The 25,232-nt window shown below is 37.6% G+C and overlaps 1 protein-coding gene across 9 annotated transcripts; it reads left to right on the forward strand.

Annotated features, from left to right (window-relative positions):
* Positions 1-433: 433 nt before the first annotated feature.
* LOC122086530 lies at positions 434-23,140 on the forward strand. 9 transcript variants are annotated; one of them, XM_042655419.1, is made up of 11 exons: positions 434-623; positions 1,915-2,091; positions 2,254-2,381; positions 2,523-2,631; positions 2,762-2,801; positions 7,740-7,829; positions 7,943-8,042; positions 8,155-8,294; positions 14,500-14,602; positions 20,370-21,046; positions 22,306-23,140. In XM_042655419.1, the coding sequence occupies exons 2-11, from the start codon at positions 1,950-1,952 to the stop codon at positions 22,580-22,582; spliced, it is 1,806 nt and encodes a 601-aa protein (XP_042511353.1). In that variant the 5' UTR covers positions 434-623; positions 1,915-1,949; the 3' UTR covers positions 22,583-23,140. The 9 variants fall into 9 exon arrangements, with proteins under 9 accessions (XP_042511353.1, XP_042511350.1, XP_042511358.1 ...); XM_042655416.1 differs by lacking the exon at positions 434-623 and adding an exon at positions 700-813; XM_042655424.1 differs by lacking the exon at positions 434-623 and adding an exon at positions 931-979.
* Positions 23,141-25,232: the final 2,092 nt, after the last annotated feature.

Raw genomic sequence — 25,232 nt, forward strand, 5'->3', positions numbered from 1 at the left:
TGAGATGTGGACTATTTATTAAGCGTCACTTTGGTTCATATGAAAACATAGTGACCCTAGTGCGGGGACGAATAGCAGAACAGATATAAGAATTAACCACATATATATTAATACAGTAAAGTACAAAGTTTAGTATACTTTAGTTGTGTGATCCCCAAACCTAAAAGGATTTTATCGTTGCAAACGGACATTGTGCATTTTAGTATATATGGTTGATGTCTATATCTGATTGGCTATACATCACATCGGGTCCCCTGTGTTTATCTGTGAACTAAAGTATATCTGGAATTGGCGACTTTTGGTGGTTTATTTAAATTTTTTTTTGGTTCGCATAATTTCAATTCGTACTTCGTACTTCACGGGCGGTCCGACCGCCGATGGACTGCTCACTTCCGTTGATTCAAAATCCTTCTCTTCAATTCCGCTTTTCAGGGTTGGTTGTCCGAGTTCAACCGCCATTGAGGTCCCGTGACTAGGACTGCTCGAGTGTTCGGCTTCTCCTTCACCATCGCCATGGAGGTGTTCGGTTCTTGGGGTTTCGTCTTGTCCGTTCTTGGGGCCAAAGCTCCTGTTCATGTACTGTACCCGTCTGGGCGCCCTCTTTTTTCATCATTTTCAGTAACGTGAGTAATCTTTTCTTTGGATAAGTTTAATTTCTATAACTGCGTTAGGGTTTTGGTGAATTCTACTTTCTACTTTGTTTTATTACGCCAAGATATGAAATGTGTATTTTTCTCGAGAGTTCATCTGCTTCAGTTGTTTGTTATATGCGTGTGGATGAATTCCAACCTTTTTCCCTAAGATACGAAATGGGTAATCTCGAAAGCTCTCTCTCTCTCTCTCTCTCTCTCTCTCTCTCTTAAATAAGATAGTAATAGATAAAGATGAAAAGGTACCGTGCGCAAATGGCCATTCATTGGGTACTATACCACTCATCACATCATCAGGAGGGTCACTTTACTGTCTCTCCCTGACAAAAGTTATTCTCCTCCTTTATTCCCACAGCTCTACCACAAATATTCTAAAATTTTGCATAAATTCACATCAGGGTTCATCCCTTCTTCGACCCCGCAACTCCTTTTCTATTTTCTACTTAAATATGAAGATGTCACAATTTGGGGAACTCCCTTGTGGTGTATATCAGTTGTTTTATGTGACATTTGCATATTGGTGTTGAATTTCAAGGCCTTATTGGTTTTTTTTTTTTATTAGAGAGGTAAAAGGAAATCCATTTCGAGCTTTGTGTTGGGTACTTCAATAGTGTGCGTAAGTTATGGATGGAACTTCCTTTCATAGTCTTATTTATATTATGAGAGAGAAAAGGGAAGTTCTTTTTTTAAGATTTATTTATGGGCTTTACCAATAGTTTTGGTAAACTCTGTTTATAAAATTGGATGAGGTCCTCTTTGGCTTTATTTGGTGACAAGGAAAGAAGTATTATGTGAATATTTCTTTCAATCATTGTGATTTTTTTTATGTTTAGGAACAATTGTCTATTCGTCTGAGTTGCGCAACTTTTCAGCTAAGCAGGGATCGTCTTCCGAGAGCTTTTTTTATGGTTGGCAAAGTTTCAGATAAATCATATTGTGTTTGTGCTTCAGTGTAGTGCATTGCTATATCTAACACATTGTGGCATGTTTGACTGAATGATTAGGTTGCTTTCCGTGGGTTTTGCATGCGAAATGTTGGAGTTTCTAAGGAGCCTTTGGCTGATTACTAATATTTTAATTGCACAATCATCTGGTTTTGTCTCTTTGTATTTCTGTCATTTCTGGAAGTACAATAATGAATCTCAGTTAATTCTTACTGTATTGCTGATATGCATATTCATGATAATTTTGATATATTTGGTTGAATGAATGGATTTAGGTGACCTTTTAATATATTCTCAGAATTTTGCATTGTCTTCTATAGGATTTCTCTGTTTCCGGTGTACTTGGAAATGCAAAATGGAGACAAAACAAAAGATGTCAGAGTTCCAAAAGAGGCTGGATAAAACATTGTCATCTCAGAATCTTACGAATGAGGAATATATTAAGAACCTTCTCAAGAAACAAGTTCTACGCTCATCACCACAGTGCGAGATTCAAGGTTGGCTAATTGTTATATTATCTTTCAAGTTTGTTTCCCTTAACCTATTCCCCACTTGCAACCAAGATAGATATATAAATAAATAAAAAAAGGTAAAAGGTGATATATGCTTTACCATAGTGTGATTTATTTGTGGATTGTTGCTAATGAGGTGTTGTGCAGAACCCACTGAGAATATCATAGAGGAAAGAGCCAAGGAAGCGTTAAACTTTCTCAACATGTTGAGAAGTGCTTCCCAAGATGACAGTGATGTGTCACAAACTCATGAAAAACCACAAGCTGATTGGAAGGTTTGCTATCTAGTTGGAGAAAAGTTTCCATTTACTATAATGTCTATCCTCATGCAACTCTGGTAATTAGATGATTATTTTTTATAATATACTGTGAAGAAACTAATTTTATTGAATGATACTTTTCTTTTATGTTGACAGTTAAAAGAGGACAACGAAGAATTCAAAGTTATGTATCGAGAAGGACCTCAAGGCACTCCCTTTCATATGATACTTGTAGAAGGCTTTGTTGATGCACCTGTTGATGTTTGTAAGTTATCATTGAAATCGTCAGAAATTGTTGAGTAGCATCATGCCATCTTAACTGGAGCTATTACCTTATCAATAGATGTCTAAGTTTTATGCTGTAAATTCTTAAGATAAGTTCAATAATTTTGCAGGTATATGTGTTGCATGGGAGTCATCTCTTTATAAGAAATGGTGAGGATTGAACTCTGTGTGGTTTAAAATTATTTACATGCTTCCGGATATGGCTTATCGTATGTGGCAATATTTTATTCTTTCTTTCTCCTTTAGCCATCTTCTAGTTCTTTCCAGACTCACTACTTGATGTCATCTCTGTTTCTGCAATGGAAAAAAGGATTTTTTTTTTTTGGATATGAAATGTCAAAAATAATATCATCAGCTGGTGCATCAGACTTTACGAGAGATTTGTGTACAACTTGACAAATAAAATGCATAATTAAATGACATAATAAAGAGAATATTTTGTACATATATAAGTGATCAAAATGTGATACGACAGAATCAAGGTCACCCAGTTAGTCTCTAAATAAGATCTATGGATGCTCTTGAATCCATTTTCAGTTAAAAGCCTACTAATCAAGAGTGAAGAACTGATGTGACAAATCTTGGAATTTATTTTGTGAAAAATGCACCTGAAACCTCTATTATGCAGCTGATCACTATTAATGCTTTCTTTTTTTCTGTTCATTGTCAGGTTCCATACAAAAAGTTCCATTTGCTTCTTCCTTAAGGCTCATGGTGCCTTTGTACAAATAAAAATATTAATTTTTCGTTATTTTGTTTGCCTTAAAACTGCTTTTGTCCCCTCTAGAATAGTGTCATGCAATTAATTGTGTAAGAAATCCAGGAACTGAAATCATTACCTGTGAATGTAGAAGAGCAAGGTGAGAAGAGGAGAGAAGAGGAGAGAAGAGGAGAGAAGAAGAAGAAAGGAAGAAGAAGAAGAGTAACTGCTACTGAGAAAAACAGTCTCATGTTTGAACTATTTCTCCAAACTGTGAGCAACCACTTATATTTGGAGCAAAGTACACTGACCTCCCCTGGAGATTTTGACAATATCATAGCGCCCACACATTTGAAAAATATTACACTTGTCCCTTTTTTAGATTGACAGTGTTAACTTAAAACAATTTAAAATATAAAATGACAATTTTAACCTTTCTTTCAACCTCTCGACTAAGCCTATTTGATTCTTCCTTCTTTGTGGGTCTCGTCGCCATTAGAGCCAATGCAAGACCAGGTGTGCACTTCCACCCTTGCAAAACCTTATTCATCACCCTAATGGAGTACACGGAGATGACGGAAATCAGTGCTGGAAGCCACCCAATGAGGAGGATGAGCGATGTGGCGTCGTGCCATAGATTGCCAGGTGCATCTAGGTCATGATAGCTCCACTGAGTCCCACGAATCCCTTGAGCAAGCCAACATAACGCTCAGCTCTCAGGGAAGTCCTTGACACAGGTAACAAGCAAACCAGTGTTGGCGAAGTTTCGAGAATTGGGTCCGATGGAAATGGAGATGCACATCTACCCCTGTCATGATCAAGAATGATGCGGACACGATGAACCATCTCCCGCGCATCCGATGGGCTAGAAAATTACCAGCAACACCACCACCATTTCCAATCGCCTCAGTTGCCATCGTCCCGCACCCTTGTTGAGTTGTTTCCTTGAAATCCAATTCAATCTCACCCCAAACAATAACCAAATTCACAACAAGGCGCAGCAAATTGTCTCCCCTCTACCCTCCTTGTAAGTGAGATGGCAAGGGAAGGCAAATGGATTGATGCAATCCAATTCTAACAGCCCTATTTACCCACATATGTGGGGGGTTTTTGTTGCAAGTTGGGAATAGTGATTTGATCATTCGATAGAAATAAGACACGTTGTTGACTCAACCGGTGAGGGTGGATGGGGCGAGAAATCAATGGCGCAAGATACCCCCACCAACCCATGCTTTGGCAAACCTGGAGGTGTTGACAGAGAGGAAAATGGTGCTGTAATTACAGCCAGGGAGGAAAAGAAGGTGGGGTTTGTGGGGTTGTAGCTAAGGCAAGAAGAGGATGAGAGATCTTCTTCTATCACCTGCAACTTGATTACCAGAGATGGAGCTGGTGTTGCGATTGTTCCCAGACTTTCATTTAGGGTTATTAGAAATCGGGAGAAGAGGGAGTTAATGGGCAGAAGGGTAAATTTGTAAGTTTACCCCTTCTGAGGGTAATTTGGCCATTTCAGAAATTATAAACCGGTGATGTCATCACTTAACATCTAATCAATAATGGAGTGGACTTAGTAGTAATACTTTTTCAACTTAGGGGTCATGATATTGTCAGAATCTTCAGGGGAGGTCACCGTAATTTACTCTTATATTTATAATGTAGAGCATAGTGACAATTACAATAAAGGGCATGGCTTATGCATAATTACAAATATGTCCTAATAAGAAAAATATAGACAAAAATACTGCTTATGCTCAAGCGAGTATTGATATCACCCATGCCCAGCTTGGAAGATCCTCAAGAAAGGCTGGACGAGGCAAAGCTTTAGTGAAACATGTCACCTAGCTGACTCCTAGAGTCAACAAATGAAGCATAAATCAGTTTTCTCATAACTGCATGCCTGCGTCCCTTGCAAAGTGACAATCAACCTCATTGTATTTGGTAGTCTCAGGAAAAGTTGAGTTACTAGCAGTGTAAGTGGCAACATGATTATCACAAAACATGTCAATAGATGTAGTAACCGGAAACCTAAGCTCCTAAAGAAGTGCAACCACATCAACTCAGTTATAGTCATAGTTGTCTCGACATCTAGGTGACCCAAGGTGTTGGTGGGGTTTGGAAGCAAGGCGAAGCCAACAAGGCGACCAGGAGACCAAGGCGCTTGGATGCCTAGGTATCACCTTGACAACAATGGCTGCAGTATGAACCATGGCCCTATACTCTACCTCAACACTGGACCTTGCTGTTGTAGTCTACTATTTGCTCCTCCGTGTGACAAGGTTATCACCAACATACAGTAACCGGTGGTAGACCTCCTATCATCTTTGATGTAGATCCACATGATGGCCTCCACTATCGAAGGAGAAAGAAGACCAGCCAGCCTTGGGCTGATTGAGCCTCGCTGGTCTTCCTAGTATTGGACCCTATGCTGGCCACATTAGCAGCCATCTGCCAGGATAGGATACCCCTTGATATTGCATATTTACTCTCCAGTTTTGGGCTTCTAGAAGATCCTTGAAGTTGCTAATCGAATCATCCACACACAACTGTCCAGAAGACCTCCTTTGTTGCCTGCAATTTTCTCTTTACAACTGTAATCTTGTCCTTCGTGTTTGACTGGTCAAACTCAATTTGTGCAATTTAAGTTGTCTTTTATGATTTCTTAGGCTTTAAGTTAGTGGCTAGTTGCTAAACTATGTTAGTTTCCTATTTGGGAACTACCTTCAATTTTGTAAGTTTCTACTCTCTATTTAAGTAGACTCTTCAATCTAAAGAGTCTACGGAAAACACTCGACCTGGTATACCTGTCCATTGTTATCTGCTGTGAGAGAGTGATTTGGTAGATTTGCTGGTCTGATTTAGAGACATCGACCTGGTATACCTGTCCATTGGAGCCCTACTTTGGGAGACCCAGGGCGACACTAGATTCAGCCCTATTCTGCAGAATTTTCTGGTGTTGTTCTTATATCTATTCTGTGATCAGATTTGTGTTTTGGTTGAGTTGTTTGATATTGGGGTTTGTTTACGTAGGTTGAACTTACCTTACATTAATCTTCATCACCAGCCCAATCTACATCAGAATAGCTAACTAACCCAACATGTTTATTAGGTCGATAAATTAGATTCTTCCCCGTAGTACCCTTAAGATACCTCAACCGATAGGATGCTTCCCAGTGAGTCCTCTTACGTTCTCTTTGGTATGATTTTTCTTTTTAATTTTTACCTATTTAACAAAAATGATTAATGAAAACCGTTTTTTATCAAAACATAAAAATGGTTTGGTAACTACTTGATAAAAATGATTTTTTGTGAGAAATAGTTTGGTATCTCTATTGCCAAAATGGTTTTTTGAAGAATGGGATGAAGAGATTCCCTTAATCCATCTTTTTTATAATTCTTTTTCTCCACTTTGGATTGAAAAAGTGGGGGCAATGGGCGTGGATTTCTAATTACAAAGCAAATGACTACTTTACCCCTCCATATTGGGACTTTATGCAAGTGTTCATTAAAGTTTAGTGCAAAAATAACTGAAAAACATTTTTTGCCAAAACACATAAATGACTCTTGATCTCTTTTTGGTTTTTGTATTTTATCAAATTTTTTTTTTTAAAAATAGAAATAAGCTCTATAAATGATACCAAATGCAGTCAAAACCATTTTTGTGAACAAAAATCAACAAGAAAAATGATACCAAATGCAGTCAAAACCATTTTTGTGAACAAAAATCAACAAGAAAAATGATACCAAAGAGGACCTTAAGTGTTTTCATAAACTGACTTGTGACTCCAACAACAAATACTGGTTATAGCTCTGATACCATCTAACAAATCCAGTAACTGAAACCAGTACCTCCGAATGTAGAGGAGAAGAAGAGAAAAGAGGAGAAGAAGAGAACAGTCTTATGGCTGGACTATTTCTCCAGACCATGAGCAACCACTTTATTTATAATGCAGAGCATAATTACAATTACAATAAAGGACATAGCTTGTGTGTAATTAAACATAAGTCCTAATTATAGGACATAAATACCCCCTATGGTACACATATAGAGAACTTTGACAATTTAAATTATTTAGATTTTCACTTACACTCATCATAGTGAGACTTCTATTTGGTGAATTTTTATATAAATTGAAATTTCTTCTTTTTGCTTCACTTTCCCTCATGATATAAAAAAAATCCCCCCCGGGACTACACACACATGAAGTGGAAAAGTGAGAACAAAAAAAGCAAGATACCAAGAAAAGTACAGCTGCATAGATCAGTGACTAGGTTATCGGACTGCATACAGAGTTAAAAGTTGACATTCTTGTTTTTATTGTGGCTGTGATTTAATTTGCAATCATAACAATTTCCAGTTATAATTTATTTAGATTAAACTTTAATTTTTCCAGGTGGCCTCAATTAAGTATTCCAACTTTCAAAATTGCCACATCCAGTTGTTTGCAAAAGGTCCGAATTGGTGAACAGATATGTCTAGTCAGGTTTGTGCTGTATTGTTTCAAATTTACCTAAGAGCTTCTTTTAAATTTTGATACTTCCTTCATTCTGAGAGCTTTATTTTCCGCCCCTTCTCCCCCAACTATTCGGAAGAAAGGATGAAGTTCTCATGGCCACTGTCCGCTAGAGAAGCTGTTATGCGCTTTTTAGAGTTGGATTTTTTTGAAGACGATCTTATTGTTGGGCTCATAAACTCGGTGCCTACTTGATATCTCTGTTATAAGTTTTCAAAATAAGTTTTATTCTTTCACAGAATAGCACTTTTTGGGTGAAACTGAAGCAAAATCTGCTTTGGAACTTTTCTTTCAGATCTCTGATTTACAGAGTGTTGATAGAAGTACTCATGGGTTTACGAATGAGGGGATACCTGAAGAAAAAGATGTAATTCGGATAGATATTGTTGGAGGCTTTGCTTTCCAAAAGGTGTCCTCAAATAGAAGTTACTTCCGGTGAGTTGTTCTTTTATTGGTTAACCTGTGAACCAGATCTGGAGGATCTTATCATTAAAATGTCACTTTTATTAAAGTCGGTTTCCAGGCATTTTTAAGAAAATAAGAGTCCCAATTTTGTTTCTGCACACGAAATCAAAAGTAGGGCTGCATTACTAACAGTGTCTTAGCACATGAATAGCCTATCTAGGTTTGGGACATTGGGTGTTCTAATAAATATTTTACAATGGTTCCATATGTGTAAGTCTTGATCCTTTGAGCATGAAATATATGGTGACGTGTAGAGGTTTCAGACCCATGTACGGGTCCTGTATCCCTAGAAATTTTATATAAATATGTAATGATGCCTAAATGTTGAAGTAATAATTTGGAGACATGGTGCACTACTCAGCTTCAGAACTTGGTTTGCAATACTTCCTTTTTATGAAGTTCCACCAGGAAACAATCAGAATTTAAGTAAACAACTGTGGGTGGCGGCGAAGCGATTTAAGACTATATCTCAGAAAAAATTGCAGCAAAGGATCTTGATGAACACATTAGTGAAAACATCGACTGAGGATCCGTGATTACCTAGAACACACTTATGGTGTTTTCCTTCATAGGGATGTAGCACTCGAACACAATTTGTTTCGAATACCCCTTCTCCAATGGTTGAATCCCAAGCTTGAAAAAGAAGATTGTCTTTTTCTCTCTTCAACTCTCTCTCTCTAAATTGTGTAGTGCAATTAGGGTTTTTGCAATAGCTTCTCTTTTATAGAAGAATAAGTATAGAGGTTACAATCTAACGGACAAGATTATGCCAAGTGGTGTGATCTTAAAAGGTAGCCTTTAAGTTATTCTTAATTGCACTAAAGGACAAAACTACAGGTGTAACTTGAAAACCCCCAGTGGTAGAAACTTTCTTTACACTTTCTCCTCCACATGACTAACATTCACAATGGACCTTTCAGGCATGGAGTAAAATCACCGCTTAAAAAACCTCATTCATTGTTTATCAATACGGGAGTGTCAAGACATGACTAACATTCACAATGGACCTTTCAGGCATGGAGTAAAATCACCGCTTAAAAAACCTCATTCATTGTTTATCAATACGGGAGTGTCAAGACCTATGACTGGACCCAAAAACATTTGAAACTCTTTTTAAATAATTTTTATTTAATATAGTAATAAAATAAAGTACTTTTTTGCAAACACTTCACAAAAACAACTACCTGACCCTGGATTCAACCAGTCACAGTCCAACAACTGTCCTACTTGGATGTTTTCCCTAAATGGGCAATGGAAACCTTATTGAGTGTCGCTCCCATTACTATTTATATCGTGTACGCTGAGCAACCGTTGTGTAGTCAACCCTGTTGGTAGCCATTTACCATTGGCACACTACAGACGCACAAAACACAAATGCGACAGTAGGTGACTTAATGATCCTCTCTTCTCCCCTTCTAGGGCTTTCTCCTCTTGAGAGCTCTTTTCTTTTTCTCTTTGGGAATGCTCACCCTCTTCTCATGCTTAACATTTATTTATGTTGTATGGTCCAATATAGAAGATAAAAATCATGGATTCGATTTTTCCACTGTGTGGATGTCTCCTTGATGCAGATGTCCGCTGAAATGAGAGACCAAGACCAAATAAAATGTGTCCTTCCTGCTCGATTGTCCTCTGATTGTCTTCAGATGTCTCTGGCTGGGTGTGGCCGTCTATTAGATCATGTGAACGCCTACTGAATTATCCAGATGAACACTCAGAGATTCAAACCAATTTTGGATAATCTCAGGTCAGTCGTCCACTGAGGCATACAAACATCTTCTGGACACAGACGTCTGCCGAGCGAGGCAAACGTACTCTGAGACTTGTTATCACCCACTGTATCCTTTAATCTAGTTGTCTGTTGAGGAGTGGGGACACTTCCTTTTGGATGCAGACATCTCCCACTGGACGCAGATGTCTGCTGGAAATGCAGACGAACTCTAATGTGCAGACCTTTCCAATTTACATCCACTCTGCATCCATCAAAAGGCCAAGAGAGTGTGCTGACAATAATGACAACGCCGACAACATCACAACAATCCTCCCCCCTTCCTAGTGTGTTGACAACAATGACAACACCACCAACGTGCAGTCCTTGCTCAACATACTCCTAAGTTTGTGCCATCCTAGTCTTGCAAAGTTTCTCCTTTACCAGGTGACCTTGAATTACAAAGAGACCAACCATTGACATAAAACTTCATCCTACCTAGGGGAGAAGATTCCAATGTACGCATAGTCTGCTGCCTAGGTTCATAGGATAGAGGGAGCTTGGAGATCTCTCTGTTAATTATGTCTACTGCACTCTGATAACTCGATGCCACCACCCAATTTGCATTTTTGTGGAATGTTCTCTTGATTGCTTGCCCAATTGACCCTTACCTGTCCATTCTTCCATTAAGGACCTAGTCCAGTTAAATGGAGGGTCATGTTTTGTTGATTCTGAAATTTGAGATACCAAATGGAACTTTTTTCTTGCAATTACTTGCTTGTGCTGTTGAATAATTCTTCTGTTGGATTTATGTTCCATGCTATTCTTTAGATAACGCTGATTCATCAATTCTATCTAAGCGTGATATAGTTTGTCAGTGATTGGGATCGTTGGGACCATTATGATGATGGTGATCACATGGAAGTTTTCTTGGTAGATTGGGATCCCACGTATGGGAGGACAAAGTACTGATTTAGCCTTGTTAAAAATGGTTAGGAGATTGATTTATTAATTATTGGAGTGGAGTGGTAATTGTGTAAATTCAGGTATAGGTTTCATTTTCTTCTGTAATTGCTTACTTGTCAGTCCTATAATTTGGTTCTACGAACTTTTTGTAAGTTCTATAAGCAATAGCCTGGTAGTGGTCTTAAGAGAGGAGTTTTAGCTATTACCTGTTTCCACATTGAGTTTTAATCGGACTATGTAGGCTGGATGATGTCAGACTAATTACCAAGGTAAGCAGTCCCAGTAGGAACCATCATAAACTCCAATCTTAGAGGGCTTCAATCTCACTTTAAACAGTAGAACAAAGATAAAAGTAGAGAAAGAAAGAAAAGTTAGCGGGTGAGAATCGATTGTAGAAGAAAGGGGGTAGGGGAATGGCTATATCAGCCTGGGTCTCTCACCATCAACACTCTTAGTTGATGAACAAACCTATCTCAGGTTGAAGTAGTAAGCATAACTCACAAACAATTTCATTAATCAATCCATTCTTTGTGTTACAGCAATGCCTCTATATATAGTAGAGGTTAGGGACTTAATTCATGGGAAGAAACTAAAAAAAGAAACAAACTAAAATTAGAAACCTATTGACTAAGACACAGACTTTCTAACAAATAATTATTTTCTCAATAAGAAAGAAATAAAGGACATAACTAGACCTCTAGAATACTCAAAATATAGAAACCTAATATTCTTAATGACTAAGAAATATAAAATAACTACTAATTCTGTATAGGACTTGAATATCCAATATTTGGGCTTGTAGAATTGACCCATTACAAAAGTAAACCCAAAAATATAAAGCCCATGGACCATACAACCCGTTGGACACTCAAAATAACACAATCGTCAATGTCGTCTGCTGTCCTTCTAGCTCTGATACCGATTGATGTTAGACTAATTACGAAGTTAATAAGTCCCAGTAGGATCCATCATAAACTCCATCAAGACTTGGAATAGATCAGACTCAACTAGAGCAGATCTGAAAATAGACTCAGATTTAGGTCGAAACTTGCATAATTGCATCTCACCATCTACATCACTGGAGATCCAAGTTGCATGTGTATATCATGGGGTTTTAACAACTTAAAAGCTTAATGAGCTGGGAAGATCTCCAGCTGCTTGTGTGTTGGAAGCACGAGTGCTTCTTCTGGACTGATTGGTGTAGTATTCCTTTCCAGGTTGCTCTTTTTGACTATCATTAATTCAAATCTTCTCTTACCCTCTGAAGAAAAAAGGGGGATATGACCCTTTTTTCTGCAACTTTTCATTAGACCCTTGCTGTCTACCCTTTCCAGCCTCAACCAACCTCAAGTCAAATCCTTTATCCATCAACCCAAAGCCAAATCCTAAAAAAAGGGTTCTTTATACATTGGTTTGATGCACCACCATGCAACCCGACTTGCTACTTGTTTACCCCATCTTTTTAATCCGTTTAAACCCTAGAACCCAATTTAACTGGTAGCCCTAATTTCCTTGTTTCACCCTTTTTTTTTTTTTGGGTGTAAATTTTCTCCCTTAATTGATATCTTAATTCCCTGACCTGGAGTACTTTATAGCATAAAACATTCTTGCTTCCCTACCAACCCATCTCCTATTGCATTGAACTGTCACCCACACATAGTGCTCATATTATTCTTGAAGTCTATTTCCTAGCATTGCCAAACCTTAGCTTTTCCAAACTATTGATCACCATTGGGTTACATCCATATGTCTTTGGGTTATCCTGTATACTGAATTGTCATATTAATCCAGTTTGCTAAAACATTTTAGAGGCTTTCTTTGTTTTATCATCTGTAACAATATTTGTTAAATGTGGTTTTGTCTCTGAGTGTACTAAATATAAAAATATTTCATCTCATCCAAGACAGTTAGCTGTATTAATAAATGGATCTTTGCACATAGGTCTTTTTCTGAATTTATTTTACGTGAAATTAAAGGGGGTTTATTTTGTTATTCGTGGGACCATTACCCGCAGTCTTTGCTTTCATCCTTCATCATAGAATGAAAGATTGAAGGATGTGGGGCTTGTGACAAGCACTAACAAGATTTTTCTTCTAGTGGTGACAATTTAATGGATCAAAAGGCCAATTCAGTGACTTGTCATCTTTCTCTGTGTGCAGTTAACATATGATAGAAACATAGTTGTCAAGGCATCGCCTTGGCGTGGCGTCCAGGCGGTTTGCCTGGGGCCTAGGCGACAGTCGCCTTATTGCACTGCATACCGCCTTGTGTTTTGGCACTTATTTATGCCAAATATCATTTAAGAAAATGATTCATTTACTTAAGATATTATTCATAAATAAGCAAATACCCCCTATTTGAATCCAATAAAAATAGTTTAAAAATCAAATTCCAAAAGGATAAAAAGTCAACCCCACAGTCCAAGAAGAAAAACTGGATTTTGGTTGTAGGGGCGATTTTCAACTTTTAAATGCTGGAGTTTTTCTCAATTATGAAAATTTTATAAATTCTATCATGTTAAAACATTGCTAAAACCAAAAGTTCGGTAAAATAAATTTTTATTTTGATATCCATAAAATTATTTTCATTCAGGCGATTTTAACATCATTCACGCACTTAAAAATAAGTTTGACCGGAGCATAACTTTGTCATTACAACTTAGATTTAAGTAATCTTAGACTTGTTGGAAAACTGGTTTTATATTATAACTGATACAAAAAGTATCATGTAAAAATAATATCATTTGACCAGTCAAACTTGTTATAGAATCAGAGCATTTCTCTAAATTTTGATTTTTTACAACTTAATATGACTTAATGTTAATTTTTTATGATTTAATATGGCTAAATGTTGATTTTTAATGATTTGATGTTGCTTAATCTTGATTTTTTTATGATACAAGGTATATATAGCTTACTAAATAATGTTAGAAAATAGGAAAAATAAAAAATAACAATTGGTCACCTTGTTCGCCTCAAGGCGTGCGCCTTCTCGTCTAAACGCTTAGAAAACCCTCCACCGCCTTGGTTCGCCTTGTCGCCGTGACAACTATGGATAGAAATAGTCAGACATTGCACATGAGAGGATTTAGATGGTCCGATTCTCTTATTGGTTATCAGATAAGTTCCACGTTACAGAATTGGAACAGTCTAGACGGTTGACCTTTGTTTAGGAATGAATTCCTTTCTTTAATGGTTATCATATGCTTGAATTTGGGGATTATGCATTTGGTATCAATGAGTGTTAGTTTTTCATTTGCCTTAAAAAAGAAGCAGCAAATAGGTGTTATTTTAAGGGCCCGTTTCAACATAACTGCATGTGATCCACATATGAGGATGTGATCCTCCATGTATCGGCTTGAGTTTGAGAGTATAATAAATCAAGTTGATCGAGATTACCTAATATCAGGAAGTAAAACTTTATATTACTAATACGCTACTACTTTCTCCACCCCCCCCCCCAAAATAAAAATTGAGTCTGAATTAACTTCTTGTTGTGCAGGACTATATTAACTATGGATGTGAAATTGGAGTTTGTTCCTCCATCGCTAATTAACTTTGTCTCAAGGCAGATTTTTGGCAGCGGTTACAAGCTCTTTAAAAAGGTCATAATTACATATCTGAGATGAAACTTCTGATAGTGACCAATCTGAGATATCTTTTCTTTTGTTATTTGATTGGTACAGATGAGTGTACTGCGTACCCATCATAGTTGTCAAGGCGTCGCCTAGGCGTCCAGGCGGTTTGCCTGGGGCTTAGGCGACAGTCGCCTTATTGCACTGCATACCGCCTTGTGTTTTGGCACTTATTTATGCCAAATATCATTTAAGTAAATGCTCATTTACTTAAGATATTATTCATAAATAAGCAAATACCCCCTATTTGAATCCAATAAAAATAGTTTAAAAATCAAATTTCAAAATGATAAAAAGTCAACCCCCAGTCCAAGAAGAAAAACTGGATTTTGGTTATAAGGGCGATTTTCAACTTTTAAATGCTGAAGTTTTTCTCAATTATGAAAATTTTATAAATTTTATCATGTTAAAACATTGCTAAAAACCAAAAGTCCGGTAAAATAATTTTTTGTTTTGATATCTATAAAATTATTTTAACCATTCTCATTTTTCCACGGATCTGTTCTGTTCTTTTGTTCACATAGAACGCTTGACATGCCCAGGGAGACACAGTAGGTTCAAGTAATCTTTGAGCTTGTAATTGACTAAGCTCTTGGACTGCAAGTGTCAAATGGTCAGGGGGCATTCCAGGATGACTAGCTTTTGTTGGATTGACATCTTACCTTTGGTGAAAAATTCCCTGACCAAATCCTTGATAAAACTCAATTACAAAGATTTTTAGGAAGTTTAAATTACGTTCGTGGTTTTCTTCCCCAAATCAGTAAGATTGCCGAACCTCTTTATCTTCGGCTTAAAAAGAAACCAACTCCCTGGTCCCAAACCCAAACAACTGCCGTTCAAACAATCAAAAAGCTTGTTAAAGAAATTCCCTGACCAAATCTTTGATAAAACTCAATTACAAAGATTTTTAGGAAGTTTAAATTACGTTCGTGATTTTCTTCCCCAAATCAGTAAGATTGCCGAACCTCTTTATCTTCGGCTTAAAAAGAAACCAACTCCCTGGTCCCAAACCCAAACAACTGCCGTTCAAACAATCAAAAAGCTTGTTAAAGAAATTCCTTGTTTATTTATTCCAAACCCTGAGGCATTTAAGATTGTTGAAACTGATGCCTCTGATATTGGATATGGAGGAATTCTTAAACAAAGAATTCCTGATAATGACAAAGAACAATTAGTCCAATTTACTTCTGGTATTTGGAATTCTGCTCAAAAGAATTACAGTACCATCAAAAAGGAGATTTTATCGATTGTTCTCTGCATTCAAAAATTTCAAAATACATTATTAAATAAACCATTTTTAGTTCGTGTTGATTGTAGCGCAGCCAAATATGTTTTACAAAATGATGTTTCAAATCTTGCATCAAAACAAATTTTTGCCCGATGGCAAGCTTTATTATCAATTTTTGAGTTTTAAATAGAATATATTAAAGGAGAATCCAATTCTGTCCCTGACTTTCTTACCCGTGAATTCTTACAGGGCCAGACTCCTCAAATTAACCTTATCAGGATGGCTCCCCCTAAGGAGTCCACTCCCTCAAATTCTGTTATCAAAACCAAATCTAGCTATGATGCTGCTACCTCTGCTGCACCATCACACCAAATTGTTACTCGTAGCCAGACTCAAATGGCTACCACCAAAACACCTTATTCCCATGCTGTGGTAGTAGGCTCTACCGCAGGACCCATCCAACCCACAAATAAGGCCAGTTCCAGCCTTCAAACTACACAAGCCAAACCTCTTCAAACAGCACAAGGTTCCAAACTCAAAAGCCAATATTATGAAAAGTCATGCAAAGAAGACCTCTTCACTATTGAAGAGCCCTTATACAAATATCTTGATTCGCCAATTATGATGGCACAAGCAGTTTTCTACAAAGGATGGAATCACTATTCCAACTCCCAGGCAAAACTTTTTTGTTTTGATATCTATAAAATTATTTTCATTCAGGCGATTTAAAAGCATTCCCGCACTTAAAAATAAGTTTGACCGGAGCATAACTTTGTCATTACAACTTAGATTTAAGTAATCTTAGACTTGTTGGAAAGCTGGTTTTATATTATAACTGATACAAAAAGTATCATGTAAAAATAATATCATTTGACCAGTCAAACTTGTTATAGAACCAGAGCATTTCTCAAAATTTTGATTAATATGACTTAATGTTAATTTTTTATGATTTAATATGGCTAAATGTTGATTTTTAATGACTTGATGTTGCTTAATCTTGATTTTTTATGATACAAGGTATATATAGCTTACTAAATAATGTTTAAAAATATGAAAAATAAAAAATAACAATTGGTCGCCTTGTTCGCTTCAAGGCGTGCGCCTTCTCGCCTAAGCGCTTAGACAACCCTCCACCGCCTTGGTTCGCCTTGTCGCCGTGACAACTATGGTACCCATGCATTAAACTCTTAAATAAATATCCTAAAGTGGCTGCTCAAGTATTACATGATTATTTCCTTAAATCCACCAATACCATGCAATTGCATTATAAACACACACACACACACACACACACACATATATATATATATGTACGTACATACATACATACATTTGAATCTCTGCAACCAATGAAAGGATTTTTCATTTGTTGCTATTGGTTGGCTCCACTCATAAAGAAATACTTATGCAGTACATAGCCATTGGGTCAATTGCTGGACAGGCCCATATTTGGGCCCGTATATGGCTTGCAACTAAGCCCCAGGTCCAGCACCTGTTTTCCCCAATATAGCCATCGTCCAGAAGATTTTAAAGAAGATGTTTTTGACAGCTACAGTGGGCCCCATGGATAGCTTGTATGGGAGATAAGTCAAAGACAGTTGCTGTTGCATGGAAGACAATCTAGATTCTGTTTTTATAAATTCTGTTTAGTAGTTGTTGTCTTATTTTACTTTATATTCTTGTTATTTCCTATTTAGGAGTTGCGAGCTTGATTTTAATTGCTATTTCAGTTGTAATCTCAGTTTAGGATAGTTTCTATTTCCATTCTGATTTCACTGGATTGTAATAGGTACTTCCACACAATGGGGAGTTTTTTTTTTTTTTTTTCTTTGAAATAAAGGGATGGGCTTGCCGCTTCGTGCACCACACGATTTGATGATGGCATGGCTGAATGAGTCAATTCCTGTGAGAGGCAGTGTACAGTGTTGAGAGACCCATCCTTAAACCCTCTTCCTCTTCCCCTTTCTTCTGTTCCACACCTCTACATACTACTGTTGGATACTACACCAGCAACCAGCATCCAGCATCTACAGAGCATATTGTGGCCATTTTCTTCCACAGTTATTTCTACTGTTAGTAGGTATGAAAAGGGATCCATCAATTTCCTCATCACGGCAAGCCCCTGGAGAATCATAATTTCTACGGCTACCTTCTGATCTGGGTGGTTTTCTGGGCAGCAAACTTACTTGGAGATTTTCTGCACATTCAGCCAGTAGATTGAATCCAGGTTGTGGTAAGCTATTCTCCTTGTCATAGGCTATCTTGGATTAAATTTTCTTGGTCATCCAGTGGGTGGATCTCCCTGAGGTATACAGTTTCTAATTCTGATCCTTTTTATTTTGGGACTTCTGGTATATCTCTTAATCTAGCCATTAACAAAGGCTGCAATTCGGAAGTGTTAATCCTCCCAAATGTCTCCTTCCCTCGATGGGATTGGTTTCTCCATCCAAGTAGTCTATGTTCTGTTTCTGGTCCATCATGTTTCCTGAGTTTTAGCACCTATCCTACCGTGCCGACAGTATTGACTGTTCTGCTGTTTGTTTCTCTATGACTGGATGCTATGTCAGAGTTATTCCAGACTTGGGGCTGTCCTGAATATTACAGACTTTGTTGTTTGTTGCTGTCCTGAACAGTGTTTAACCTAATTTTTGTCCGTATTTGTGATGTTGGTGCCTAGTTACCTAGTTGGGTACTAGCTTTACATTAAATTCCCTTAGCTAACTGATGAAGAATTACATAATTATCATCTCAAGTTCTCCATGCCCTCGCACAATTAAGATCTCCAAGCTAATGTCTTTAACCTTTGCGAACCAAATATGGTTTTAGATATATTTTGGTTTGCCAATTGTTTGCTATTGATTGGCATAAAGTATTCCTTTCTTCAAGAAATCCCCTAAGGTAACTGAGGAGTTGCTCAGTTGACATCTTTAAACTAACCTCTTGAACCACTTGAAGCGTGTTAATGAGTAATCTATCACCCTGGGATCAAAGAAGCAGCAAAGATCTAGAGCCGCAGGTCAAAATTGTACTCAAATAAAAGAAGTTTCAGCAACCTGGTCAAGGAGGGTCAGATGTGGTCCAAGGTCTGGTCGTAGCAAATATTCCAACAAAGTTTGGTGTCCATCTAACAGTCAGATTTGGATATATCAATGGAAACCAAAATAGTAAGATAAGAAAACAGGATTCCAGATTTAGTAACCACAGGGAAACAGTAGCCAGCTAATTCAAAGAATAGTTAGTGAAATCAAAATACAAACTGGGAATTGATTTAGTAATTGAGGAAGACAAATTAGTGAGTGAGTTTAGGAAATAAAACTGCAAGAAAGTAGAAATCAAACAATTATGGTACTGGCCGCAGGACGCTAAGAAAGGCATTGAACTGTAAACCATTTAAGGGAATTGATGGGATGTCTGGGAGTCTACTGTGGCACTAGAGTCTGGCCCAAGAACTTAAGAAGAAACTCGATCAACAGTTAGTGGGTAGAATAGAACTCAAGAGAACAAGCAGAGTAGAATAGCATGTGCAAGAATGAGGAACAAAATCTGACCTTGAAGGAATAAGAAGAAGAAGATAGGGAGATGAAGATTGATATGGACTAGGCCTCCCACCTAGAATTTGACCAGCATCTCACCAGTTCTCTTGGCATCCCACCAAGTTTGCTATTGCTTTCACAAGAGCGTCCTGCGCCACACTGAGAATAACTAGTATAGAGCTATGGTTTGTTAAAATCATGGGGTAGGATGTATGATACCCTACTCCTTTAATTGTAAAATTGGAACAATACAAGAAAATAGTAACTCTTCATGAGAGTGTTCTCGAAAAAACAAAATAGAAGGATTATGCACTACTACAAAATAGAAACTGAGGGCTGGTGATTGTGAGATATCTGTCCAGTGTCTAGCAGCAATGAAATAAAAACAAATACTACTCCTAGACCCCAACACAGGTTACTAATAAACCTGACCCAAGTGAAGAAACACAAGACGGAACCATGGTTTTATTTTAAGCCAAAAGCCTGGTCCAAAAATTGGACCAAAATAGGATCTGAAAGGAGAAATTACGCCTGTTCTTTTTTACTGCACATGTACTTGACAGTTGAGAGTCCTGAGACTACTTTGAATCTGCATCACATGTCTTTGGGTTTTCACCCAACACTAAAACTCATGGATCCAACGCTCCACCTGATTGTGCAACGTGTCAAAGAAAAAGAAAACTGACTTGAAGTTGCCTCTGTCTAGGGGGAAAAACATTTTTTTGAAGATTACGAGCTGTAGATATCCACAAAAGTCATCCACAAAGGCCAATTTATTTTATGGCCACATGAACTGGTTTAAGTGATTTAAAAATTTTGATCACACAAGTGGAGACCAAGGATATGATGGTCCAGATGGAACCACTAATGTGTTAGTTGGTGGTGAAAATCCCAAAAGATCTCTATGAGTTTATGTTCATGCTTTCTTTTTCTCTTATAATTTCTGACATTGTTTCCAAATCCTTTGGCATTCCAGATGGTTATTTCTGCAGCCAAGGGTGATAAGGATTTTAGCAAGGCCTTGGAGGATCGACTCTATGTCCAGATACGAGAGGGTTTAAATCCTGCCAATAAAATCCAGAAGGCCCTTGAACCAGAGGCCCTCAAGAGTGAGAATATCACTTTTGCTGTCTCTGAAGAACATGGAAACGGAACTCCACAGGCCAAAGAATCAGTTTACTGTCAAGTATCTCTCAGTAATGACCTTGCAACTGAAGCTCTGCCAGCAGATTCACTGGTTTCTTGTGAGACTTGTTGTGGAGGAATTGTGGAAGAAGTGATTGGACAAGACAAACACTTGGAGAGGAGTAGCCAAAGCATGGATCACTCTCCAACCGATAATTTTGCAGGACAGTGCCATATCAACAAGGGAAAGAAGGTTTATATCAGTCCTGAGGTGGAAAATGCTCTAGGAATATTAAATGAGGCTATATCTATGGTTCGAGCGGGTGGAATTTGTCGGGAAAGTTTGTCTCCTGGTTCCACTAATGAAGAATACATGAATTTTGAAAGAGTTGTGGGGGCAGGTTCCAGTTTTCCAGGAGCTGGTGCGGCTTCTTCAGGCGGTGGAATCTGCATTGACGCACCAAACGTGGACAATTTTAATAGTTCACTAGAGGAAGATGGTGATGTCTCTGGCATATATAGTACCAGGTAATGTCTACCACTTAGTATATCAGAAAGTATTTCCATCATTAATTGCCAAGATGCAATTTCGTAAACTAGAACAGAGATCAGAAGAAGTTCTATTGTCTATATCAAAGACAACATTTTATATTAGGCCAGAAAGAGTTGTGAATGTGTTGTGTATCTCTAATGTGCTTGGTCGTCACTTGGAATGAAATGCTCTCATTTTGGTTAGCCATAGCATCTTGGCGCTTATGGTCTCTCACCAGAAGGGGACTTATTCCAGCTTGGCGCCAAGCAAATAAGTAATTGAAGTGGTTTCATTTGGTAGGTCCAAAGAATTATTTTGCACCTGCTTTGTATTTAGAAACCAGTATAATTCATCTTTTTGAAGCTTCACCCTTTTGAATCAATTGCCATTGGAATACAGACTAAAATCATGTCACTAGGTCACATCCCATTCAACTCTTTTTTTGCCTTTCGTGAAATGCATTCTGTATACTATGACATATACATTGGATTATCAGATTTAAAACACAAAGTATGTCAAAATGATGGGTTTCTGGATTTGTGTCCAAGGGGATGTTTCATTTTGTCAGCCAGACTTTTTCAAAATGCATTTATTTAGTTGGTCTAGGATGGAAGTTGGGAAGCTGTGTGCTGACAAGTCATCTGGGTCTCTTTAGTTCCCACTTCCCAGGGAACTGTCTTGGTGGAAGACTGGAAGTGTAGCATTTCTTAATTTTCAATGCTATTGTGTTCTGATATTATTAATATTATGGGTGGAGGGTGGGCATGCCGCTGACTTGTGGATGCTAGTGGCATGCACCAATGGGGAGTGTGGAGATGGGAGGGGTGGGGGAGTCTTTTCCAAGGGGTGGGGGAGAGAGAAAGACACTGGTGCTGTGCCCAGCCTTTTCCCTAATATTATATATACTACTGGTTTTTCTGGTCAATATGCTGGTTTACTGGCTTCAAGACTGGTTTTTTGTAAGAACTGGATTGACATGGCTTGCACCGAGCCCTCTTTTTACTTGGCACATGGGAGCATTGAACTGAACGACATGGGCAGATTGGAACAGACATGCTGGCAAGTTTTTCAATTAAAATATTAACGTGTCATTCTGTTAACTCGGTTTCACCTGCCAGCTGAGTTGGATTTCTAACTTCCTTTGGTCTTGATATAATTTGCATTGAGATCAAGTCTGAGATAAGAGTCCAATTTATCTAATTCACTGTGCCTTAGTGTTTTACATTTCTCTTGTTTGTTATTCCTCATTTTTCAGGGAAACCATACCAGCTTCTCCTATGAAAGAAGTGAACTGGAACCGAATAATACCAGTATCCCCAGGACAAAATTTCCCAATTTCAAACAAATCTCAGGGGGTTCACTGGACTTCTTTGCAAAATGGGTCAACATCAGAGGTGCCAGTGATGGAGAACACAGCGGATGGTAATAAGGAGGTTAATGTCAAAGCAAGTAGTACCATTGGAAGTTGGAATGGTGAGAAAGGCAAGTTGAGGCGACAGAGAATAAAAAAATCTCTCTGTTGCTTACATTGATGGTTTGATTATGAACCTGAAAGTGTGCTTCTTGATTGGGTGGTCACATCAAAATCTGACCACCACATCTGGGTGGATGAATCTTTTACAATTCTATGCTGCTAAATGCCATCGACCATCTCTTGTATTATCCACTTGGAAGGATGATTTGATATTTGCAACTTGAATGTTTCAGACGTATTGGGCTTCATTTCTTCCTTCCTTGGTAACCCTATTTGATCATCTGCTGATGTTTTCCTTTCATTCATAGATTTGCCAAAAAGGAAGCTTCTTTTGCCACACACACAGGTGCTATTGGTCAGAAAGGTGCATCCATCCATGAGATGATGTGATGGGGCACATGCAAATCCTATTGGGGTTGCCAAGTAAGATTCCCAGGCTTGATTGTTATTTATTTATATGGGTGAAGGATTGTAATGTACCATATGAAGACAGATTATTGTTCTGCTACGAGTCCACTGATCCAAGACCATAGTTGCTTTTTCATTGCAGCAAAATCTTTTGTTTTTTAGAAGGCAACTCAGATGCTAATAAAATATTGAGATATTTTATAGAGAAGCCTTTGTTTTTTTTGGTGGAATATGGATAAGCTTGATGATACGGATTTTGATTAGCTTTTGCTATTTATTTGGTTGTTTTGAGAGTTGAGACTTCCATCTCAAATCTGTTAGATAACATCTGGAAAAGAAATTGGAAGTGATGTGATTGCAATGATCCATTCTAAGAGTGAACTCTTTTGATGCGGCTAGTCACAAATTGGGAATTGGATCTTCTTCCAATTTTAACCAGTGGAGACATGCAGAAAGCATTCCCACTGGTTGCCCGATGTTTGTCCCACTCAAGCTCTGGTAGAGGGATCTTATGCCCTTGAAGTGGAGAACCATCGCCTTGTTCGTTATTTTGCAGTATTTAAGGGGTAAGCTTCACTAAAGTAAACCTGCAAGATGTATGTTCTTCCACAATGATGAATAACTTGAATATGGTGGGAAATATGTCCATCAAATCCAAATTAAATTATGTAATTAATTGTTAATTAAGTGTGATATGAAATGGGCTTTGATCGTCCTTAGGTTTTAACTTGAAGTCGTTCATGACTAAGGATGAGATTGACATCCTGTTCATATGGTTGTCACAGTATGTTCTTAGTGGAGATTCAATGATGCAAATGCGAGTGTGTATATTGAACTACATCGTACAAGAATTTTGCATGTATTACCATTGGTTGATTTGAAATGAAATTCTTGTTGGTAGTATATATTTAGTCCTTTGACTCGAGGGCCTAGTTCAAAGGTCATTAGGCCAGGCAAGACCCACTAGGGGGCTAGACAAAGGACCCACAAGGGGCTAGTATGGGGGCCTACTGAGTCACAAATATTGCAATATTATAACTTCTACTATTATTTTTTCGAAAAGGTAGGAGATAGGAGGGTCTATCCAACAGACTTTCATGGACTTAAGTTAGAGGCCAATTGCCTAGCTATCACTGAACTTGAAGCTCATCCCCAACAAGACAATTCAAACTAGTCATGTGAAAAGTGCCTCCGACTTGGATAGGTGTGTGGTTGGATTGAGAAAGCAACATATACTTAATTTTGTTTTAGGCCATATTAGGCCTAATGTAACTAAACAGTTCCACACATGATTTCGAGTATTGGTATTAGATCAGCTATATTGGCCGTATTGTATCGATATTGGTTGAGATCGATCCTTGATCCTTGACCAATTGGATCAATTACCTGTTTCGTTTCAAGGGTAAAACAGTAAAATAAATGTACTTTTTTTGAAAAGCAAATGGCAAAAGTGACCGATACTCTCCGATACCAATTGATATCGATAGATACCAATACTGAGAACTAAATCTATGATTCCACAAGTTCGGGGCTCATATAAGTTGTAACATGATTGAAGATCAAAGGGTTGGGATCTAGTTTAAAGTGGATCCCAGTTTAGAGATCAAAGTTTACATATTAAAAAAAATATGTGACGAGACTTCAAAAAGTTAATTTATTTGGGAGGTTAATGAACTTTCAATAAAAGTTTTAAAAAGTTTTCAAAAAGTTCATAAGAATAACATCTTAGATCAAATTGCCATACCTTTTCTTTTTTTTAAGTAGAATTGCCATACCTTTTCAATAATTGTCGGTATGTGATTGAATTTTCCACATCAAACCAATGAGGGCAAAGGAGGGCCGAGATATCATTTTCTTTTAATTTTTTTATTGAATAAAGATTGCTACTTAATTGTGCGCTCCTACCAGGCACAACGATGGCATAAGGACCACCATGCCCACTAGTTAGATGCATGTGGTCCTTCATGGGTGGTTCATGCGTTTAGTGCAGTGGCAACATGATCAAATAGTGATTCTTAATTTTTTCTATATGATAATATTAAAAAAAAAAAAAAATCCCACAATGACTAAATAGCCATCACATAGGTATTATTATTATTATTATTATTATTATTATTATTATTATTCTATCCTAAGAATGTAAATCTCAGGCTCTTAGCATCACCATTCATGTGGAACAAGAGATTTGCCCCCACACTTAAGCTGCGTTTGGTAATGTTTTAGTTCCAAAACGATATTTTGTATTAAAAACAAAAATTTCAGTTTCTGTGTTAAAATATCATTTTTTTTTTTTACGAAAC

This window comes from Macadamia integrifolia, chromosome 8 (assembly GCF_013358625.1).
Source record: "Macadamia integrifolia cultivar HAES 741 chromosome 8, SCU_Mint_v3, whole genome shotgun sequence".
Lineage (NCBI taxonomy): Eukaryota > Viridiplantae > Streptophyta > Magnoliopsida > Proteales > Proteaceae > Macadamia > Macadamia integrifolia.